The sequence below is a fragment of the Stegostoma tigrinum genome, chromosome 30 (genome assembly GCF_030684315.1).
Source record: "Stegostoma tigrinum isolate sSteTig4 chromosome 30, sSteTig4.hap1, whole genome shotgun sequence".
Classification (NCBI taxonomy): domain Eukaryota; kingdom Metazoa; phylum Chordata; class Chondrichthyes; order Orectolobiformes; family Stegostomatidae; genus Stegostoma; species Stegostoma tigrinum.
Window position 1 is genome coordinate 25,357,859 of NC_081383.1, and position 24,047 is coordinate 25,381,905.

Genomic DNA, 24,047 nt, shown 5'->3' on the forward strand with positions numbered 1-24,047 from the left:
AATTCTAACACTTCACGCTTACTATTTCCAGTGAGAAATTCTAAACATGCTTATTTAATATATTGCCACTAGCATACTTTTAAAAAGAGTCAATAGTTTTCTGACGCAGCTCTGAATTTATTACCTCAAATTGTTCCCAACATGGATCTGTGTCCATGCTGTATGACTATTACTCTAAGACCAGTAATGATCAGTAACTGTGTTCCCAGCTTAAGCCATGGAAAATTCCTCTCAGATAAAAGAAGTACTCAAATAACAGTTTCAAACCAATAGGTTTTATCTTATAACCCATGATTCCAATAACATACATCTAATTCACAACAATGCTGTTCTATATGCACCATAACTTAGCATTCCTGGGCAAGTTCTTGCTCGCTCAGCTTGTTTTACCTGTATCCAGCCTTAATTGAGGCAGGCAAAGTTTTTCTTCAAAAAAAAAACTGTCCAAAGTCTGCCATCACCAGATGAGCAATCTTGTAAAGGAGGCAGGAAAAGCATCCCAAATATTTACATGAGTTTATACTGGGCTAAGTTTTGAATAATGCGGTTTCACTTAACAGTGACTTTTGGGAACATAACTATCGTGTTAATAGAGAACTACTGTACACAAAATGCAATTGTGCCTTAATTACTGAAACATGTGAACACTGCTTTTTAAAAAAAAAACCCTGCACATACATTTGAGAAAGGGAAGAAGCTTATTCTTTACCATTCCTTCACTTCCCTGTTTGGCAGGTTTTATTTACACAACTCCACAAGAAAATGCAGAGAGGTTGGCATGATAAAAATTACCAGCGTACAGAAGCCATGCAAGGAGTGTTACAGAGATATGACAGAACAAGACTATAGAAGCACTGTTGATGGGAAAACATTACATAGGTTTCAGACAGCACACCTCTGGTTGTCGAACAAACTGAATCAACGAAAAGTGCCAGGAGGAAAACATTGAAAGAGTCTGAAGATAATACCTCGGTAAAGCTCTTTCCCCATGATAAAAGAGGCACAGCCGTAATTGAACAGCAGAGCGGTCTCAGTAGGCCAAATGACCTAATTCTGCTCCTATATCTTAGAGTCTTTAAGAAAAACCCAGCTCTTTTTAGCTTTGGCTGCAATAACAATCAAGTTAATAATTGCATCACCACACGACAACTGAATCTTAAACACCCTTACCAAAAAATTCTCAAATGGGTACACTTATCCTGTCGAATTTCTTCCACATTAAGCCATTTCTTAAAAAGGACTCAAGCCCAAAATGTTAAAAGATTTTAATAAATTAGAACAAAGTTAATGTGGTTTGACCTGCTGGAATCAACAGTTTGCTTATTTTCACACCTGATAGTAACTGGAAATCACTTTCTAAAAGCATTTTCCAGCTCTGAATCTGCCAAAGTTTTATTTTCAAAAGTACTCCTGGAGTTCACCTTAGATTGCTCCAACATTAAAATAGCATGTTTCACAAGTAATACGAGATAAATATTTGACAAGTGAGTCAGGCACAATGACTTTTCCTGCCATCTTGTCTGTTTAAGAGAATAACAGAATCCCACAGGACAGATAGATACATACAGGTCCTCTACGGCTGCAGCAGCTTGCATGTATTCACACCTCGTTCTCATTACGGTCACATGAGGAGGGATGTATGAGCTTTCCTCTTTTTAACCTGATCAGTTGATCATAAAAATTTTAATTTTTTTCTGCAAATGGCTACATCATAATTCAATGAAAAAGGAATACTAGTCAAAAGTAAGAAGCAAACTTCAACGTTTTCATGTGTGAAAGCAAGTGGAAATTATTACTTACTAATCCAGATAAAGACAATTAAATGCAACAAACACATATGAACATTAGAAAGGAATGTGTCTGACACAAGAAGAAAGGCAAGGATGTAGTTTTTAAAAAGTCACTAAAGTCTGAGGTATTTATTAAATTTTAACTCGAGACCACTGTTATTTAATTAATGCCTTGTATCATCAGCAGTCACAAAATCTGTAAATATCTTCAAGTTATCAGTGAACATATGCCTCAACAATCTGCCCCATTAGCAGACGCTGCTTTTGTTGACAGGCTGGAAAAAAACTGGCAGAGAGAGTGGGTCTTCCAATTCTGTTGTGACTAATCTATTTGCTCTCTCTGCTTTGTATAAAATTTGTTTTGCCTGAAGTAAAGCTCACTTGCATATTCTCATGTCTGGCACCAATGTTTTTGCAAGCTGTCTATCCCAACTTCCATCCCAATATGTAAACATCCAGAAGATTGTAAATCAAAATGGTTGGACAAAGTTCCTTCATGCCTGACTGAGTTTCAGTGTATTTTGATAAAATGTTAATTTTTGCTCAGAACTTGTAACTTCAAAAATAGGTTCATCAACTTAGCTCAACCTGATCCAGTGATCACTGTACCCATCTTAAGTCAGCGTTTACTAATTGTTGGAGATCAATTTTAGTCCATGGAAGGTCCCGGGTATGAAATCTGGTGATGGAGGTTGAAAGCTGATTGTCCACATTTAACAAGTGTCACGACACTCCTCACATAACCATTCAAATTGTACTTTTACAGAACATTCATTATGGATTTTGCTTTGATCATTATAATAGGCAGAGGTTACTATATTACAGCTGGGCTGGTGGTGAAATGAGGGATTCCAGCAATAACTCATCAAATAATGCATATCTTTTGAATCAATTTGGCATATTTCTCCTCTTCTGCCATAACTCCACCTGCTCCTTTCAAACCTTATGCGCTGCTCATCCAATTCCAGTATTTTCAATATTACTCTAGTTTAAATGCGATCTGTTCAGTTAAAAAATGTTATTTCCCTCACAGTCTGTACTTCTGTGCAGCATAAAAATCGAAGTGCTTGTGTTGTATTAATGAAAGAGATCAAAAGCAACAAACTCTCCAATATGAGCTATCTTGAAAAACCAAGAGAATAAGAGATTGTGGGTGCGATTGAATTGTCTTTTCCACTCAAGTTGCAAGGCCATTACAAGAAAGTTAGGGATGGTCCATTTTGATAACCAAACTCAACAAGTAATGCGGTTCTCCTACAGCCTGTGTCAACAAATATCTTTTTTCTAGCATAAATCTAGAATGAAGAGCCTGCATTTAGAAATTTAAATTACTGGAGGCAATACTTTAGATTTTTTTAGATTCTTTAGATTTTTAATCTATAGCCAGAGTTGTTCTGCTACTTCCTCACCCATTTCCTTCAACATTTATCATCCGGTTACTTTGCCATTTAGAAATCTGGGACAAGTGTTTGCCTTGGACAGGAGCACAAAATGGGCGAGATTGAATCAGCTGCCCGTTTTACCCAATGCCTGTCATTTAGTTTCACTGATTGCAATGAAATGGAATATTTTGTGCTACACATGAAGGCAACTGATCTAACCCCAGTTGTGATTTTTCTATTGACTTATCTACTTGCTCTCGGTCACCTCTTTTCGTGGCCTTGCTTTTGCATAATCACAGATCAGGTTGTCGGACTTTTGATTTTCTTCTTAAGAGTTTGGAATTTGGAAATAAGTTGTCTAACATCAATTTTTTATAACAAGGTGAGGTTTTACTGCCTAAAATGCCTTGCACTTCAGCCTCTGTGACAGAGTGGGTTTGAAGTGTTGACTGTAAAAATATTCACAAAAAGCAGAAAATTAAATGCTCATTATCTCATCCCAGACTGACAAACAACACTTACATCTATTTTGAAAAGATTGATTCGACACGTGGACCTAAAACGAGACTGAGAATACACTCTCTAGGAGGCTTCTGTTCCAAAACAAAACCACACAAGCATCACCCTTCTACAGCAGCGATAGGGGAAGAGGGGGCACTCAGCTTTGAATAGAAGATTGCAATGGGCAGAGCTGAGCACCAAATTGAGCCTCAGAAGGTTAGATGTAGTCTACCAAGGAAGGTAATATCAAAATCCAGCATGTGAACGCAAAAAAATTAAGGCTTATTATATTTTGTCTCATTTTTCAAAAGGAGAAGTGCCACTGAAGGAAGGGAAGAACCCAGTCTTCACTCGTATGCAAAACAAAGCAGAACAATTATTTGCATTAGGTCTCCTCTCACCAAAATATTTACTAATCTGCCCACTGGAACACAAGATGAACTCACAAACGGCACACGCAAGACAGACAGTTTCCAGTCCAGATAAAAACTGGAGAATCCTATTATCACACTCCTTCCCTCCCGTCAAGTTACATCGTATATAAGATAATAAAGTGTGAAGCTGGATGAACACAGTTACATCATATGATTAGATACTGGGCAGTGCAGTCAAACTACTGGTTATGGGAGCAAGACAGGTGTACAGAAAATAACACCTATTCAAACCAAACTCTTCCAACATAAATATTAGTGAAAAAAGGTACTAATGTATTCTGTCATTCCTTCAGCCTTGGTGATTTCCAATTTCCTATTTAATACACTCTACTGTTTATTCCTTGACTTATAAAATCTTTAACTAGTGGAATAAGTTAGCTTTTTTTAAAGCTATCCAATGTTTCACGCAGTACAAACACATCAGTAAATGTTTCAATGCCATACATTTATTTTGTCTTTTACACAATTTTCAGACAGACATATGTATCTATATCATTAAAAGCTTTGCACCTTCTGTATTCATGAAGTGTTGAGACTTGAATCCCTCCAAGTTAGAACATTTTGGATTTCTAAGGTGCTAAATTGCTTAACTAAACACAGAGAGGAATAGGTGTGAGCTACAAAATAGCACAGACAAGGATATTTTCAGCTAACTATCACAACACAAACAAACTTGCATTTTGTTTTGAAAACTCCGAATCAGCAACGAGCAAATATCACAGAACAAACCGCTCAATTTGTTCACCTTATCTTTTTCCTTTCAAGCGACAACTGATTTTTTCTAAAAATTTAAATAATTGAGAAAAACAAGTCCACTAAAAATTCATTTATAAAGTTAGTCACTCAATGCCAAAAATAGCCTCAAAGAACTTTCTTCTTGCAAAGGACTCCATTTCTCTGGGCTTTTGTAACATGGCATGACTGGTACCTAGAATTATCACCTGCCTCAAACGGCAACAAAACTACTCAGTCTTATCGCCAATGTCAACACAGGCAGTCTGCACAGCTCCAAACACTTGAGTCACTCATTTCTCAGCTTGTCGATCAGCTTTGTCTTGTTTACTTCAATTCAGGTATTTCTTTCAGGCCCGGTGATGATTTCCCCACTGACCGTGCAATGATGATAGGTCAGCCTAGCACTTCTTGAATCAAATCTGTGTGCTGTTTTTCTGAAGTGCTGGTAGATAACTCCACCCTCTCCACAAGCCCTGCGACATCATTTTCCCCAGCAGCTAGAAGGCCACTGGCTTGCTCAGAGACCAGGAACTTACACTGGTTGTATTTCTGTTGTATCTGTGAAGGGTCTAGGCCCGAAATATCAGCCTTCCTGCTCCACCGATGCTGCTTGGCCTGCTGTGTTCATCCAGCTCTATACCTTGCTATCTGAGATTCTCCAGCATCTGCAATTCCTACTATCTCAGGAACTTACACTGAAAGTTTTCATTTTCAATTTTGGTATTGGTATTTATAGTGGAAACATTAGCAAAAAAAAGCTAAATAGTATAGATTGAAAATGCACAGACATTTTTTTAAAGTATTGACTATTTAATAATTTAATTTGTACAGAGTTTCTTTTGTCCAGACTAACATTTATCCATCAAATAACATCACCAAACATTAACAATCTGGTTGTTATCCCAATGCTACACAGAAATGTCATTGCCACATTTCCATCTGTGAGCAGACTTCAAAAAGGTGTTTCCTTGCCTACAAAGCACTTTGGGACATTTTGAAGTCCAGAGTCCCAAAGTCATGGAAGGCTCTATGTAAATGCAGAACTTTCCTTATCAGTGACCCTCCTGTGGCAATACTCTCAGTATTCTACATGGCCTTGCACCTTTTGTACCATGAGTAATCAATGCCCGAAATTCACTGTAATTGAGTAAGTCACATTTCAATTTAATAACATTGTGGTATTTTACTGTTCACTTCCGTGAAAAAAATCAGTGGGCCTGATTTTTCACATTTAATTTTGTTACTTACGTTTTTTTAAAAGGTCTTCAGACATTATCATTGTTTTGATGTTGGGGACTGCATCCCATTCAGGTACATGACAGCCAAGGGAAATACATTCATAACATGGCAAAACAGGCTGAATAACATTTATAAATCCTTCTATCACACAGTGAAAGAGGAGAGTTTCACAGAGATCCACATTACAGAAAGAACATTGCAGCCTCTACCATCACTGTCCATACTACAACATGCAGGTCGCCATTGCAATCTATGCTTCCCAACTGATCTACAGCACACCACCACCAGACACATCCCAACGTATTCAACAGGATGAAAGAGTCATCCAACATTAACAAATGAGTAACACTACTTAACTCTCTACAACTCCCAGATTCAATTCAGGGATCCTGAAGGACATCAGATGATAGTCTGAATAGAAACAGTACGAGGGCACGGGGAAAACGCAGAAGAATGGCACTATGTCAAAATGTTTGTTTGAAGAGCTGGTGCAGACAACACAGGCTGCAAGATCTCATTCTGCACCATTACACTTGTGTAATTCTGAGAACTCCCAAACCAAACTTCACTTCTTTCATTCTCTCTCTCTACACTATCCAGTCCCCGCTTAGTCTGCCAAAATAAGTTCAGAAAGATGCCATTATTTTCAAAAATATAACTCTCACTTCATTAAAAGTCATTCCACTAACAGGCAGCGGAGGTTGGGCCCATCAATACAGTGGAGGAGAGAGATAATCAGCTACAACCTTCGGTGGTCCTCTTCAGCCTTTCATGATTAACCAGCTTAAAGTTGCAGAAGTTAGTGAGTGTGCTGGAGCTCAGTGGATCATAATGTGACTGGGATAAGTGAGAAGGGACAGTAATACACAGTAGCATTAGACAGGAGAGAGATTATGGAGTCAGGAATTTCACAACACTGGAATAGCCTAAGGCTCTGGCAACATTCAGAGCTGGATTAGAGGATTGGGCAGAACTCTGATGAGGATGCTGGAGCTTGACAGCGACACAGCAAGGGTCAAATAGTTTTCATTGGAAACATTTTTGTTGGAAGAAAAGGTTTTGCACAGCTGTATTTGAATGTTTTCAAGGTGACTGCATGAACAGAGCTGAGCTTCATTAGCCTTTGCAAAATATTTAGTTGTAAAATTTTCAGAATGCTCTCTGGTTTTGGAAAAAAAATCTCAAATTATTCCAAAGCACCAGAAAAATAAATATTCCAGTAATCATTATTTACAATTTGAGGAGTGAAGGTAAAATCCTGTCCTTGCTCGATATGTGGTAAATTTCTTGCTCTCTGAAATAACTGGTACTTCTATTAGGGACTTTATATAAACAAATTTTCCTTCTAAACTTCCATTGTTCAGAAAGTTTCTTCTCTAATCATCTCCTTTCACAGAATAAGATATCGAAGGAGGCACTTTTTGATCAATTTGTCCGCTCTGGCTCTCTGTAGGACCAGTTTTCCAACTGTCACTCCCCTGTCTTCTTCCTCCAGCCCTGCATGTTTTGCTTATTTCTCTTTCGAATTTTGCATATTTAAGTCTCTTCAACCTGTCTGGAACTTTACGCTGGATACTTTAGGTGTTCATTGTCATCAACCACTCTCAGAAGCAGACATCACACACAGGCTGAAACACAGGGTACTTTTGCTTGCCCGATAGTTATTTGACAAATGTAGAGAGATCCTGGGCACTAGAAGCGACTCAAGCTGCCTCCTTGACTCGGTTGGTGGATGAACATCAGCAGAATACGCCTCCAACTACAAACCACTAGGCAGATTTATTCAATAGAAAAGCAAGTAAATGAACAGTACTCAGCGCAAACAGAATGTAAGAATTTTTTAATTATCTCGAGCACATCAACTTGCTCTAACTCTCCACATTAAAATGATTTTTGAAATAAGGTTTCTTTAGTTGTTTCACAGAATGTTACCATAAAATCTATGACATGATTGCTGCTAGCTTCAGACTGATTTATGCAGTTAAGCAATGCTGTCCAAAGAAAGCCTCAAAGTGCTTCAAAGATATCACATAACAAAAGGCTACTAAAAAGTACATATAGACCAAATGTTCAGCTATTACCAGCAAAAGCTATTTTCCATATAAATTCAGCTTCAAATTAAATTTTTACTGTAAACATCTCAACAAAATGGTTGCAATTGAATCTCTTGACCTTTTCATCTGAAAGACAGGTTCCAACCAATTGCAGTATCAATTCACACACAGTAATCACTCAGCCAATTATGAACCTGTAAAGTACGAATAATGAAGAACTTTGATTTTTCCCAGAATCAGAGATGCACCAAGCTTTTAGTCTTCTATTCTTCAAGATAGACAGGGACACCAAATTCCATCAATAATATATGCTGCTTGACACAAAGATGTTAATTGGTTGGCAAGCCAATTGATTGATTGAGGACTAATCCCCAGGCTTCTGATTAATTCAAATTCACCATACCTGGACCTGTACTTTTCTCCTTAAGAGGGTAGGACCCTACACCAATCTAGCTTCTAACAAACAATGATTTTAACTTGCCAACTATGCAACATTATTTTCATGGAGTATAACTGTAATTCATTTTGAAATGTGGTTTTCTTGCATCTGTCCTGATGAATGCAAAATTAACCTCTTCTCCAAGCAAACAATGTAACTCCCTCTTTACAGCTTATATTCCTTACATCCCTAAATATGCAGAATATGCGTACAGCACACTCCATATGACAACCGCTTGCTCATGTTGTAAGGAACCATCAACAATGCTAATGGTGATTCAGTGCCCTTATGGAAGTTCAGTTATTCGTGGGCAAAATGAAAGTGTCTCTTTTCTTCCTCCAGCGAAAAAGAGAGGTATGATATTTCTCCAAATTAACAAGGCATACAGTTAAGCTTAAACTAAATTCCTCTTTAGTGTGATCAACTAGTACAGGGGCTTACCTGCACAAATTTACAAATATCAAGCAGAGATATCAAATCATTTTTGTCACCTCAGAATAGCAAATACATGAAACCAAATCCCAAAAAATCCACTAGCTTGAGATCAGAAATTGTTTCCAATTAAATTTTCAGAACACCAAAGCCACCAGTGACTCCATCCTTTTCTCTGGTTACTGTTGGAGGTTGAACATAATTAATCACAACTTTGCAGCACTACTGACATGTAGCTGAGCTTTCATTGCGATGCCTGAGACATTACCTTTTTCTACATCTGTAACGCTATTTGTATCCACAAGTCTCACAAATGTTGGTGAAACCCTCATCGATCTCTGAACTCAACCATTGCCAACATTGTTCTGCTCAGCCTCCAACACTGCACTCTGCAAAGCGTATCCAAGCTCATCATCATCTTCATTTGCATTAACTTGGGACTTGCCACAGTCTCAATTACAAAATTCTCAACCCAGTTTACAAATCCCTTCATGGTCCTCACTTATTCCTGTAACCTCCTCTAGCACCACAACTCGAAAATTACCAGCGCTCCTGCAATTCTGGCCTCTTATACACCTGTGATTCTAATTTATAAATCAAAAACAAATCATGCCCTCTGGAATTCTCTCCCTAAACCTCTCTAACTCACCTTTAGTAAAATGCATCTCAAAGTCTATCTCCATTACAAAAATGTAAGACATGGAAGGTAGGGGCAGGAGAAACGAGAAAAGGAGGGGGGGAAGAAACAAGAAGAGGAGGAGGGGGTGAAAAAAGAAGGGAGCGGGGAAGAGAAAAGGAGGAAGGGCAATGGGAGATCACGCTGGATTTAAAAGCTGATGAAATCGAAGAGATATCAATGTTGCATGAACCTCTGAATCAAGTTAAGCAGAACAGCCTCTTCTCACACTAAATTTTTTTGACCTCACATTAGAAGGGTAATATCCTGTAGAGATTGCTGGCCAGAAGACTGTCTTTTGTGTCAGAGTCTGAAAGTTATTGGTTTAAGTCCTAATTCAGCGTTCAGTGTACAAAGATCTACACTCCAGTGGCACACAGAGAGATTGCTGTACATGTCATCTTTTGGAAGAGAGATAAAACAGAGGGTCCAACAGTTGTTGTGGTGGATTTGAAATATTCCATAGTATTTCCGGTGTTCTGACTGGTATTTATCCTTCAATCAATATCAAAAAAACCTGACGGTTATCCCTTTGCTGTGGCCAAGTTAATGTAGTGTTTCCTACAGTACAACAGTAAAGGCACCTCATAAATGTACATTACATCACTGACTCTCAATGCAGAAGTATGAACAAACCGGGTCTTTCAAACCTACGCACTTTCCAAAGCGTTTGCTCACGATTGCTGGGGGCTGGAAAAACTATTAGCAGATGTGGTTCATTTAGAAAGTACATTTTCAAGCAAGAGTAGAGAGAGAAGATCTTTCTTTAAATGGTCAATTGAGGTAAGTGGTATATAGAAACAGATTAAAAGGTAGCAGCATAAGTAGACAAGGCCACACAAAAGCAAAGCGAGGTTTAGAGGCCTCAGATACAAAAGCAAGGAATAATCCTATCTGCACAAGATTTCAGTTAGGCTGCAGTTGGAGCAAATTCTGTTTTGGCTAGCCCATTATAAGAAGATATAAAACCAGCAATGGAAAAATAACAGCTCAGACATTTACTAAGCTGTTACCAGATGAACGGGGAGGTTATGGTTATTTAGAGAGACTTGAGAAGTTTAAAAAAAAACTGAACTACAGCTGAGAAGATTAAAGGATAACATGACAGATCTTCTAGATTATGAGTTGTTAAAATGAAGTAAGATGTGATAGATTGTTTCCACTTAAGTGAAACAGTGGAGAGGCCACGTAATTTTAAGATGAATGTGAATAAACCTAAAAGGGTGAGTTAAAAAAACAAATGTGTCTATGTAGGGATGGTTAGCTTCTGGATTTGTCTGCTACAACTTGTTGAGTTCATAAAATACAAATAAAATGCTGAAAATAAAATAATTTCAACTAGTACGGGGAACCAAAAGAATTGTAGGAAAAATCAGTATTAGTTGTTAGATAAATGCCCATGTAGGCCTGTTGGGACAATGGTCTGTTTCTGTGGTGTGTAACATTTTATGATCTTTTCATCCATTATGGGTTAGAAAAATTATAGAAATACTTTCTAAAAAGGTAAACAAGGAAAGTTTGGGGCAATATACTACTCACGCTGGTTAACAGATGGTACTATTGTGTTGCATGGACAGATGCCCAAATCCATGTCAGCTTTTCATGACAGCAATCCAAACCAACCTAATCCTACTACCCAGCTGTCGTCATCTTTTCACTCATTAATTGGTCAGCTTCAAACATTATCCAAGTTTCACCTGAGGGAAGAATGACTCTTCTCACAAAATTTAGAAAACAACGGCCTGGATTTTGCATATCTGATCCTGTCCAACAGGAGGAGATGCACAAGGTTATCAATTCCATGCTCATGTAGTCAGGTCACTGAGCCTTGAAGTATCACATGCCTTGATTTACGAGGTGGTACTGCGGGGAGCAGTCTGCAGCTGTTTTCTCCCAGTCAGTAGTGTCAAAACCTCTGTTTCAGGTGAACTTGAGCAAATCATTGGACCGTTTCTTTTGGTCACCCTTTGTGTTTTGGTCAGAGAAAAGGATCCTGCCTAGGAAGCTTCTTGGTCATCACTCAAGTTGTTCTGGTGATTCGCCGATTTGGCCCCAGGATTTGGTGTCGGCACTACTGACAAAAGCTCTCAAGAACGTTAATGTAACATCAGTAGATGGTCCAAGTTTCACTGCAGTCAGGGAGGATGGTAAACATATGAGTCTTATAGATTAGGGCCAATGTTGTCTTCCAGAGGTTCCTATTGTCAACAGCACATAATGTCAAGCTGCAACAATCACCCAAGCCAGTTCTGCCTCAGTGCTGGACTTTTTCTGCATTGATGCTAATTCCTTGGCAGGAGGGGTCCACCACGATACAGGAAGTGCTGCACATGCTGCAGCGCTGCCCCACCTCCATTGATAGCATGCGGGATGCTCAACTGAGCCAGGGAAGGTTTAGCCAAGACAGTGGCTAAGGGCTGGTCAAATATCAAGTACGAGGAGCGAGGAGCCAGGAGCCGCTCCGTGGTGAGAAAAAATTTTATCCAATCAAACACAGTCCACTGATCATCTTAATAAAATGGACAAAATTGTGCCTATTATTCTGGTTAACATAAAACTGAACATGCGCCTTCTCCACTCCAACTGTCCTTCATGCCACAAATGCATCACCGGACCTCAGCCTTCAGTTGGTGGTACATTGCTGCTATTCAGCTGTTATGTAGATGGCTTCCGGGGACAAAGGAACAAATTTGCATTCTGAATGTCAACTGAACCATCCTGTAGTGAATTGATGGCCTAGATTTAACATATCATGCACCTATGCATTGTAGATAACTGATTCTCTCTAACAGGAGGAGATGCAGGTGATTATCAATTCCACAAACCGACAGCCAAATATTCAACAAGGTTTAATAGCAGATTGTTAGCTGGATATATTGTGCTCATTGGCTAACAATCATCCTTGGCCTAGAGTAACTGACAATAAGGAAACCATTCCTCAGCATCTTAAGGATGCCATCATTGCAATATGCAAGAAAAAGGGTACAAAATATTGTTATGTTTCCACATTCTTGACTGTCAGTCAAATTCTCACAAAAATACTTTTCAATCATCCACTACTCAAAATCATTGACTAAACAATGCCTTTTACTGGAACGGGGACTTTGATCACAGAAAAAAGCAAATGGCTTGATGTTGCACACAAAACTCAAGGAACATTGGAGAGAAACACGTGGGCCTGTACAAGTCTCACATTAACATTTGACATCACAAGTTGTCCATAATTTTGGATGGCACTGGGCAAGTTCAGTTGCTTAAATGCCTCTATTAACATATAACAATGAACAAATAGGACGAGAAGCAAACTTCTACTTAAATACAGTGGTGACCTTCACATCCTCAGGATATTCCAAAAATGCAAGTGTACTTCTCATTATGTAGGCTAGTGTAGTGGCCATTTGCATCCCGTAAAGTCTGACTAACAGAATGAGGTAAAGGCCAGTTATATGCTTGTATCCGACTTGAATTTTTAACAGCAAATAACTCTTCAATATTGCACCAATGCTGTGGTTATAACTTAGCCTCAAATCCTTACAGTGGGGCCCAAACTTCACTCAGATGAAAATACCAATAAAACAAGCTGACAGAGAAACTGCAAAATCCTCACCATCTACAAGGTTGTTGAGTATTCAGTAACCACAGAATGAACACATATTGCATGTCTATAAAACTTAAGTCTGGCAAGAGGCCAAATTACAGTAATGAAAGTAAGTTACCAGTGAGTGTTTGCATGTTCAGAATTCTGCAGTGCTAGTTCATTCTGAAGCATGATAAAGGATTGAAATTTCAGATTAAGGAACTGAGTGTACCCACAGCATTTGGTACCTCTGCTAGTCAGAGGCATATTTTTGTCATCCGGCCTGATTTGTATCTCAGTGGCATATTTTATAGAGTCATACAGCATAGAAACAGATCCTTCGGACCAGCCATACAGGCCATAATCCCAAACTGAACTAGTCCCACCTGCCTGTGCTTGGCCCATATACTTCATACCAGGAGTTTCAGTTTATCCATCAGGGTAAGGCTCAAGGTACAAACTATCTCCTGGGAAAAGAGTTGCATGTTCAGATACAATTATGAACAAGTCCACAACAGAAGTCACAATGAAACTGCAGTAGATTTTAAAAAAATCAAAAAACTGAAGCCTGGTTAGTGGACAAGCTAATCCAGAACAATAAACTAATGGAAAAAGAATGTAATTACTAGTTCAAAAAAATTTCCTAGCACAATTTTTGTTCCTTCCCTCCCAATTTCTCATCTGATGGCAGCACCACTCCCACTTTTTATGCATAAGTTTTTTTTATGATCAACCCATACAGCCTTCTTCATTCACTCACATAATTCTTCACTTTAAGTCTTCAATCAGTAATATGAACAGGTTAAGTAGGATGTTTTCACTGCAACAGAGCAACGATTTCTTGACAAAAAGACTGGTGTATTCTGCTGAATGCTGCATGCAATGATCTCACCAGAAACGGGCATGCTTTCCATATTTCCAATCCATTATTCAAACCACACTCTTGTAAACAGTCCAAAATTAACATTCTGCAAAACATTAGTTATTCCCACAAAATAGCAGCAGCAACTCTTAGGGAGGCAGCTTCAAACACCTAGCAATTATGAGATTTTGAGTATTGTTAATCAAAGAAACTTCAAATTCACTTCAGAAAAGTAATCCAAGAATATCAGACTGCAACTTTTCTGAACAAAGTGACTTTTGTGGTGAGCTCTCTTCTTGAAAAATGGGAAATGAGAGGAGTAAAAGGTTCATTTAATTATGTTATCCTTGGAAAACACACAAATCATAAAGCTCTTGGAAATCAGACAAGTATTTCAAAACATCTTGCGGTGTTTAACCATGTTGTTGTTATACACCAGATCTTGTATCTGCTTGCCTCTGAGAATAGAAATAATCACGAATGATTAACACAGTCTGGACTGCTAATGTGCTCCAAAAATTCACCAAAAACAGTGGCATCTACTTAATTTTAAAATTTTTACTGTTGTTTGATGTATACTATGTTGAGGATGCCTATCTCTGCTGAAATCTCATTCACACTTTTCTTACCTCTAGATGTAACCATGCCAATATAATCCTGGGTGATCTCACACAATCTATCCTCATTAAATTTAAGGTCATCCTGTCCAACCATGTAGCAAGTCTCATTCATTTATCACACCTGTGCCTCCTGACCCACACAGTGGCAGTCAAACACCAGCTTGATTTTAACTCTCTCATCGTTGTCTTCAAATCACTCGCCCTCGCTACTCCAAAATTCTCCAACCTCCTTTAAGTCCAGAGGTATCTGTGCTTTTCTAATTCTGATCAACTCTACTTGTCATTGGTGATCATATTTTCAGTTAACTGGTCACCAAGTTCTAGAATATCTTCCCAATACATCTCTAACAATGTACCCTATCTTCCTCGTTTAAGACAAGCCTTAAAATCTATTTCATTGTCCAAGCTTTTAGTCATCTGACCTAATATGTAACTCTGTGGCAAATTTTATAAAGTCAGACAGCATGGAAACAGACCCTTCGGTCCAACCATGCAGACCATAATCCCAAACTAAACTAGTCCCACCTGCCTGCGCTTCGCCCATATACTTCCAAACACTTATTTTTAATGCATTTACCCAAATGTCTTTTAAAACACTGTAACCGTACCTGTATCCACACATGAACCACTGAGGGGAAAAAAAAGCCTCTCATGCTTTTTAAAAATCTTTTTGCTCTCACTTTAAAAATATGTCCCCCAGCCTTGAAATCACCCTTTCAAGGGTGAAGACACCTGCCATTCACCTTATCTATATCTCTCATGATTTTATACACCTCTATATAGATCAGTCCTACACGCCACTGAAAAATGTCCCAGTCTATCCTGCCTCTGTTTATAACTCAAAACTTCCATTCCAGCAACATCCTGGTAAATCTTTTCTGAGCCCTCTCCAAATTATTAATCTTTCCTATAACAAAGCAACCAGAACTAGTACAGTACTCCAGAAGAGGCCTCACTAACATCTTGTACAACCTCAACATGATGTCCCAACCTCTGTACCCAAAGGTCTGAGCAATGAAGGCAAACACTTTCTTAACCACCCTGGCTACATGCGATGCAAACTTCAGATGAATTACTCACCTTAACTCTGTTCTACAACACTACCCAAGGTCCAACATTTAATTGTAAAAGTCCTGCCCTTTCAATATAATGCAATACCTCACATTTATCCAAACCCTTGTGAAGCCTGGGGATATTATGTTAGAACTGCTGCAATTTAAGTTGTTACTGTAAATAAGAGTGAGAGGGACCAACAGCAAACAGTACCTCATACTATCTCAAGTCTTCATTTCCTACACAACAGTAGGATGACCTGTATTGTACAGTTCCAAGAGTAGATTCCTGAGAATTGCACTTGTATAAATAATAAAGATTAAAGGAAACTGCAACATAGCCATAGTAGGAAAGCATTTTGCTGATAAAAATCAGGCTTTGATAAACACGCAAATTCAATAAGACAACATAACTCTCAGGTGAGAAGTAGTATCGCTAGGAGTTATACAACCAGAATTGAATTCAATGCCTTACAGGTTATGCTCCTGAACTAGCAGCATCAAGATCACAAATTCCAATTTCATAAACCCAAACTGAATTCAACATGCAGGTTAACCACCAAACTAACACATCTAGTTCATTAATGCTCTTCAGGGGAGAATATCTATCATCGACCCACAACCATTCAATGCACACAAATGGACCCTCTGCACAACCTACTGCTACATACACGTCAACATTTCAGTACACTGACACCAGTCCCTCAGAATGCACTGCATCTCTCAATGAAATTAATTGCGAGGGTCTCTGATTCAAAACAACCATTACTAATTTGACTTCATTTTTGAAGCAGCCTACAACACAACAAGGAGACATAGATCATACAAACAGTAATTATACAGGGTTTAAGTGCAGAACAGGTACAAATCACAGCGGAGTCAAAATAATATTCAAATGATGTCATGCAATCTTGCCCAATGGATCAGCATATAGATGCAGTAAGCATTAGATGACAGTAAAAGGCCAGAGTTCAATCATAATACATGCCAATTATTTTATCTTGGCCTCACCAAATCCCTGACTGATGATATTTTAAGTTATGCTGTGCAAAATAGTAAAGGTTCCTTTGTTTTCCGGTGGTATCAGCAGAACATTTTCCACTGCTTCCACCTGCCCTTTTGAATTTTCTATTCTTATCCCACTTTCTTGCAGTGTGCAACTTTTGATATTAGATCCTACTGTTGCCAACAACAGATCAAACAAGTACCATTCTTTATCTGAACATTGTGGCAGCAAATGTTGCACATCATTTCAGTTGAACCCAATCTCATTCTAATCTAATACCAACATTCAGCAGGATCACTGGAGAACAAAAATCTTAAGATTTCCCTTTGTGGTCTGGCACATCCAGGTTAACAATGGCACTGTACTGCCAGCTATGCCCAGAGTGATCGACTTAGTGGAGGCCAACAATCAAACCTGGCACGTAGCTAATCACAGCATGCAGGGCAGAAGTGCCAAGCTGTAACATACACTCTGGTTGCAGAATAAAATTAAACCTCAATGGAAGCCAAACTACAAAAGTGCTGCTCCTAACTACTCACTAGTTTGTGTGCCCAGTGTCACATTTTACATCTGTTCGAGTTTCAATAAGGGAAAAGTGCAAACTGATCTAATTAAACACCACAGGGATCATTTTTTAAAAGTATCTTTCACACTAACCTCAAAACTTAAAACAGCAGTTTCCCACAGTCTATCTGAAAGCCGACAATTCACTCCAATACAGAACAAGTACACACACAAAAGACACAGCAACAATTTCTCACAAAACCAGAATTAAGCAACAAGACCACATCAACCTCAAGTACTGCCTGCATCCTAACCCATATCAGGTCCTGCTCACCTATCCTCACTGATCTACTCTTTTCAATTGAAACTAACACTCCCTCAACTGTGTCCAAACAATCCCAGGATAGGGACAGCATGGGACTAGATACAGGGTAAGGTTCCCTCTGCTCTTTTAAACTGAAAGTAAAGCTCCCCTAACACTGCCTCCAATAAATTCTCCCAGGACAGGGCAAGATACAAAACAAAGCTCCCCCACTCTTTTTAAAACAGGAGGTCAAAAATAATGAAGAAATTGCCACCGCTGTGTCATTGTTTCGAACTAAAATTAACTGTTGAACAGAATCTTGTTCAACAGAACAGAAACTTAACTAAATTAAAATAACATTATCTGGGTTGGTGATCGCCCGCCCCTGTGGTGCCTGCTGATCTCTAAAAGGCCCCTCTCACGCCAGAGAGCATCACATGCGCCATCCCCAGGGCTTATACTGAAGTCTCTCCCTTAACACTCTGATTCTGGCCTGAGGTAACATCAGGTTGCTCGGAGGACAGCAGCTGATTTTGTGTATACGAAACCAAAAATCATAGAATATTGAAAATTGATCCACAAAATTGAAGCCCACGGGATTAAATGGGGAAGTGCCTTCGTGGGCAAGTGACAAATAGCAGAGCATCACAGCGAACGATTGTTTTTCAGACACTATTGAAAATAGTACTGTCCCCAGGGATCAGCATTAGAACCAATACTCCCTCTGAGGCAATAATCCAAAAGGTCAAATGCAGGCCATGCACAAGTCATCCCAATCAAGTTACCAGGCATGAGCAGCTACATAAAACATTTTTGAGATATGGAGGTGATTTACATGAGATAGCATATTGATCAGAGCCATTGTTCTTAAGTTTAGATGATAAATTTGATTAAAGAAACAAAACATTATTTTTCTAAGTACAGATGACAGAACTTGACAACATAATATAAACAAAGATAGCAAAATGCTTCAGGAGGACAATAAAATTAGCAGACAATGTTTCATGCCTAGAAGCAACAGATGTTAAATTCTGATAGGAAAAATATCAGGAACATAAACTAAGTAATACAATTATAGAGTGAGGATTGGAACATTTTCTGAGAGAAATCCTTGAAGGCAGTAGAAGTTGAGACAATAAAAGATCCATGGCTTTACAAAATGAGTACAAAAGCAGTAGCGAGTTATACTGAATCTTTATAGCGCATTGGTTAGACCCTATCTTCTGTATTACACCCAATTTTGGATGCCACACTTTGATAAGAATGGCACAGCTTCTGGAGGGTACAGAACAGATTTACTCAAATGGTACCAGGGCTGAGTGCCTTCAAATTATGTGAAGAACCTACAGAAGCAGGGGTCTCCTTGGAATAAAGTTTAGGAGAGATATTTAAAATCATCACAAATTTTAACAAAGTAAACAGGAAGAATTGCAGAAAGGCCAGTAACATGGTGACAGATTTAAGTTAATTGACTAAACAGCAACAGATGGTTTCAGGGAAAGCATGTTGGAAGAGTGTTGAAGTAAAATTTAACACTAACTAACTCTTTAAAAGGAATCAGATAAATGCCTGAAGGCAATAAATTTGCACAGTTGAAGAAAGGGCAGGGAATTCAGATTTAACTATACAATACATTTCCAGCAGCTGGAATGGAATGACCCCATTCTGAATTGTATTGCTCTATGATTCTACCATATCTCTAGTTTCATCACCACTATTAACAGTCAGGGTTTCACCTGCCTACACTCTGAGCTACAGAATTTCCTCCCCAAAATTCTCTACTTTTCGTTTTTTCAGTCCCCCATTAAAACCTACCACAAAGGCCAATATATTCTACTTTAGGGAATCTATTACAAATTTCAGTTCTGTCTTCAGTATCTTTACTTATTTCTGCCACAGGTCTATTCGACAGCTGTCATGTTGAAATGGTTCCAAAATACCTTTACATACAATAGGGTAACGCAAGAGACGTAGCAATGACATCCCATTAGGAAATAAACATACATGGACATGTATTGCTCCAAACTGTTTAGAAAAAAGTCAGATAGATTAATATTCTAATGAGGTGAGGCTAAATATAAATCAATTTGTATTATTTTGCCACAATAAGTGTATGTGCCACAGCACCTTTAACATTGGAAAATATCCTAAAATGCTGTATCAAAGCACATCCAGATCTGAGCATCGAGCCAAAAAGGGGAGAAGTAAGATGATTAAAGGTTTGGTCAATGAAACAGATTACAAGAACAGTCTTAAAATATAGGGAGAGACAGAGGGAGGGAGGTGCAGACATTCAGGAAGGGATTTTCAGATGTTTAGGCCTCAGTGCAGACAGAATAAATGGGAGAAATACATAAGGTCAGGGTTGGAGACAAGCAAAGTTCTTGAAAATGAAAGGATTGCAAGAAGTTACAGAGATAAGCAAGTGTCAGGTCATGAAAAGATTTGAACACAAGGATGAGGGATTTCAAGTGAGACTTCATTGGAATTGCAGGTCAACAGCTCAGGGGTCATGGGCACTAAAGTAATGTAGTAAATATTACTTCATTTCACTTGACATTTGTCACTCCTCAGCAACCCTGTCACTGAACCATGCAAAGGTTTATTGTGGGGCCCTATGGCCAAAGGCTTTCAGCCTGTCTCAGCAAATCTTATCAACTGATCCTATCTACGCCGTTCACCTGTGTTTCTTCTGATCCCAGGAGTTTAAGGCACACTCAGAGTTTGAATATTCAGAAGTAACATATTCAAGGACAACCCATTTCATCTTTGTCTGATTTACACAGCAACTATAACTATACGGCCACTGGAACAAGTCATCAACCTCCACATTATTCTAGATCATTAACAGTCTAAATGGCTAGCCCATCTGCCTTAACCACATAATCCTTGGCCTCTCCTACACCGAGGCCACAATGACCACCATCCCCACCTGCATGCACAAACACACAAAAGAACTTCCAAATATACACTCATTAAATATAATCTGGCTGTAATGCCTGTGTGTGTCCAATGTGACATTATCTCGCTACCTAACAGTGGAGTGGATGTGTCCATGCCACAAGGACATCAGTGGCTCAAGAAGACAACTCATCACCACCTTCTCAAGGACAATTTGGGATGGACAACAAATTCTGGTCCTGTATGAAGTGAATCTGTAAAAGCAGCGCTAATTATTATGTACGTATCAAGATTCTACAAACAGTAAGGAAGGAAATAATCAAATCATGTTTTAATGATAACAAAGTGTGGAGCTGGATGAACACAGCAGGCCAAGCAGCATCTCAGGAGCACAAAAGCTGACGTTTTGGGCCTAGACTCTTCATTTTAATGATGTTGGTTGATAGATAATTGTTGATTGAGAGCACTCCTCTATGCTATTTTAAATGGGCATTTTGACATTGTTTGAGGAAGTAGACAGTGATTCCATTTTACATCAAATCTGAAATGTGGGTCCTCAAACAGTGCAGTCCTATTTCTACAACTTCAAATACCTGCTGCAGGGTTTGAACTGCTTTGCTTGTGTCAAAAAGGCAAAACAGCACTCGAACCATGGCTGTTACAAAAGAATTTTTGACTTTAAATCCAATTAAATCCCCTTTGATGAGAAGGGATAATCAGTCAACCTTTATGCCAGTTTGAAATACGTGTGTGCACATTGGTTGACCATAATATCTGGCTTAGTCATCAAGTTGTCAACAGTCACTACCCATACTCAAACATTAAGGATCACTACCTGATGAGTTTCTCTCAGTTCCTGGCCAATTCTACATTCAGATCAAAAGACTAACACTGAGAAAAGGTAAGAAAGGGGATCTTTAAAAAAGTCCAAACATTTCAATGCCAAACTCTTATTCTTTAAATAAGGGCAGAATTCCAGTCAAATGTCGCCAGGAGCAGGGGTAAAAAAACTTATAATTCAAGTTCAATATTAAAAGCATTAAACAACACAATGATATGATGCAAAGCCTATGTCATGATCAGTGCAAATATTTCTATGAGAAAACTAACCAGATAAAACAACAAATTCACAAGATGGTTACGGTCAACTTCAACAATTGAAACACTTTGTATCCCAGCCCTGTCCAGAAAATAATCAGTTTGTCATAAGCAGAGTTCATGTTCAGACTCGGATTAAAAAAAACAGAAGGGCTGCTTGCCGATGCTCTACCAGTTCTTAGTTGTTTGTGGCGAATATTTTAATGAGACAATTCTGCAAATCAGATGGAAAACTATATTCATTTGATGCAAATTTAAATATGCTTTGCGGCAACTGCCAATTTGTTTGCACAATACTGAAAGGAATTTAAAATGTCACAGTAATCCACACAGCAGTTACTGTTGTTAGTCATTGTGCTATATTGCAAATGCATAGATCTTAAAGAAGCTACATGTTGAAATCAAAACAAATGTTGCCAGTAAACAGATGATCTTGTTTGTTCAACACATTAAAGTTTATTCGTTTAATGTGTACAGAAGGAAAATGTATTTGAAAATTCAAATGAATCCAAAGACTGTCAACTTATCAAAATTAACCTTGAAAGAGTCTTTACTTATGTGAAAAACAGTGGGATCTATTTGCACTATATTTTCACGTTTAATGTATATTACAAAGAGGTTACCTGCTAAGCTTCGCTAAATAGCTTATCGCGGTTACTAATGATTTAAGCATCCTAAAGGTCATGCTGGATTGCTGTGGAGGAGTTTGCTTGAAGCCTTCTTGAAGATTTATTTTTAACTGTTAACTACCATTTTATTCCAGCCTTTCTCCTGACAAAATCCATGCGTCAGTCGCCTTCTGAAGACCAGTCGCCAGTAGTCTTATCTTTAATCTCAATAGTTGAAATTAGGGCCCTTATAAAAAAACTCTTCACTTCTCTAATGCCCAAGATTAGACTCTCAAAACAGCAGTCAGTATCTCAACCAGAGACTATAATCGGTCTTTCATCGAGGTGTTCACTCAGTTAATCTTTTCCAATCAGGTATCTGTCAACCAACCCCATATAATATTATGGTGTAGATTGAACCCTCAACTGTTTTAGATCGGAGCCGCTAGCACTTGTTTTAATGCATTAATGTTCTCTCTCTGGATATATAAATAAATAAAACTTTGCAAAAGCGGGAACACCGTGGATGAATGAATGGGGGAACATTCCATCAGTCTAGAGGCTGCATTCTCTCCTCACGCTGCTGGCCCGGGGTTTCTGCAGGAGGCCTGTGGGACCAGCAGCTCACAATGCTGTGGGGCGAGGCTGCAGCCGCCAGGGCGGAGACTCTACCTGATTGTCCATGGCGATGGCGTCGCCTTTCTCCCTTTCCTCCTCCTGCTCCCCGGTGCCTCTCCGTACGCCGGCTCACCCACCCGCTCACACTCGCATTGTCTCCCAAGGCCGAGCCCGAAGCCGGGGAGCGGGAACGGAAGCCGCGCCGACAACGGACACAGGCCCTCAGAGGACTTCCAAAACAGAGCGTCGCGCCGGCCAATCACACGGGACCGGGCGGGAGAGGGCGGAGACTGGGCAGTTAGAGGCGGGGCCTGCACTGGATGGGCGGAGGAGGCGGGGATAGAGCGGGAAGGAGGGGGCTAGAGATCGAGGGGGCGGGGACGGAGCTGTAGTGGGCGGAGACAAAGCTTGGAGGTGTCGGGACCGTGGCTTAAGACGGTGCGGAGAGCTGAACGGAATCCAGCCAATCAGTACCGTGATAAGGCGGGATTTTTTATGGAAAGGCCCCTTCACCCGTTCCGGACCATAAATTGACGGCCATTTTAACCAATCATACCTTGGGTTCAGCCTACCAATCGGCGACGGCCATTGTGGGGGGCTCACGGGGGGTCGCGTCATGCCCACGGCTGCGATTGGCTGCTGCCCGGACCCGGAAATGTCTTGCATTCATCACGCAATCTTTGTCATCCCTGAAACTCCATTCATCTAAATATTTTCTAATCGACCTGTTCAGTGATGGTATTACAGATCTTTGGAGCAAGTGGGATATAAAGCCAGGCTGCACCAGAAGATTCCTTACTCATTCATTTTACCCTCCACTGGTGTCTGATTGCCAGCTGTCTCAGTTTGTTGCTTTCATTTACTAACAATATAATCTTCAATGGATTAAAATCCACCCCCACCCATCCTATTTCTGGATTTATCAGATTACAGCCGTTATGTCGACACTGGAAGTTTGAAAAATTGTCTGCAGTATACGTTTTGCCTAAAGATACATAGGCACAACTGCAAATCCCGATACACATTTGCCAGACGTTTCTAGATATAGAAGACAGACGTTGAGTAAAATTGAATTTACTCTCCGAATCTGCATGATTTTCAAACTGATCTGATAATTTCTGGCAGCGTTGTTAAATCCAAGAAGCAAAAAACAAACTAGACAAAGGTTTGGACATATTCACCAGAAGGAATATTTCCTCTCATCACCTGTAAAGG

General features: G+C 39.3%; 1 protein-coding gene across 2 annotated transcripts in view; it reads right to left on the reverse strand.

Moving 5' to 3' along the window:
• The window catches only part of mllt1a (MLLT1 super elongation complex subunit a), a 99,143-nt gene extending 76,047 nt beyond the window's left edge, over positions 1-23,096 (reverse strand). For both annotated transcript variants that reach the window (XM_048559977.2, XM_048559979.2), the window contains exon 1: positions 22,887-23,096. In XM_048559977.2, coding sequence (XP_048415934.1) covers positions 22,887-22,898 — 12 coding nt within the window. In that variant the 5' untranslated portion in view covers positions 22,899-23,096. The remainder of the gene's footprint in view (positions 1-22,886) is intronic.
• Between the last annotated feature and the right edge of the window lie 951 nt (positions 23,097-24,047).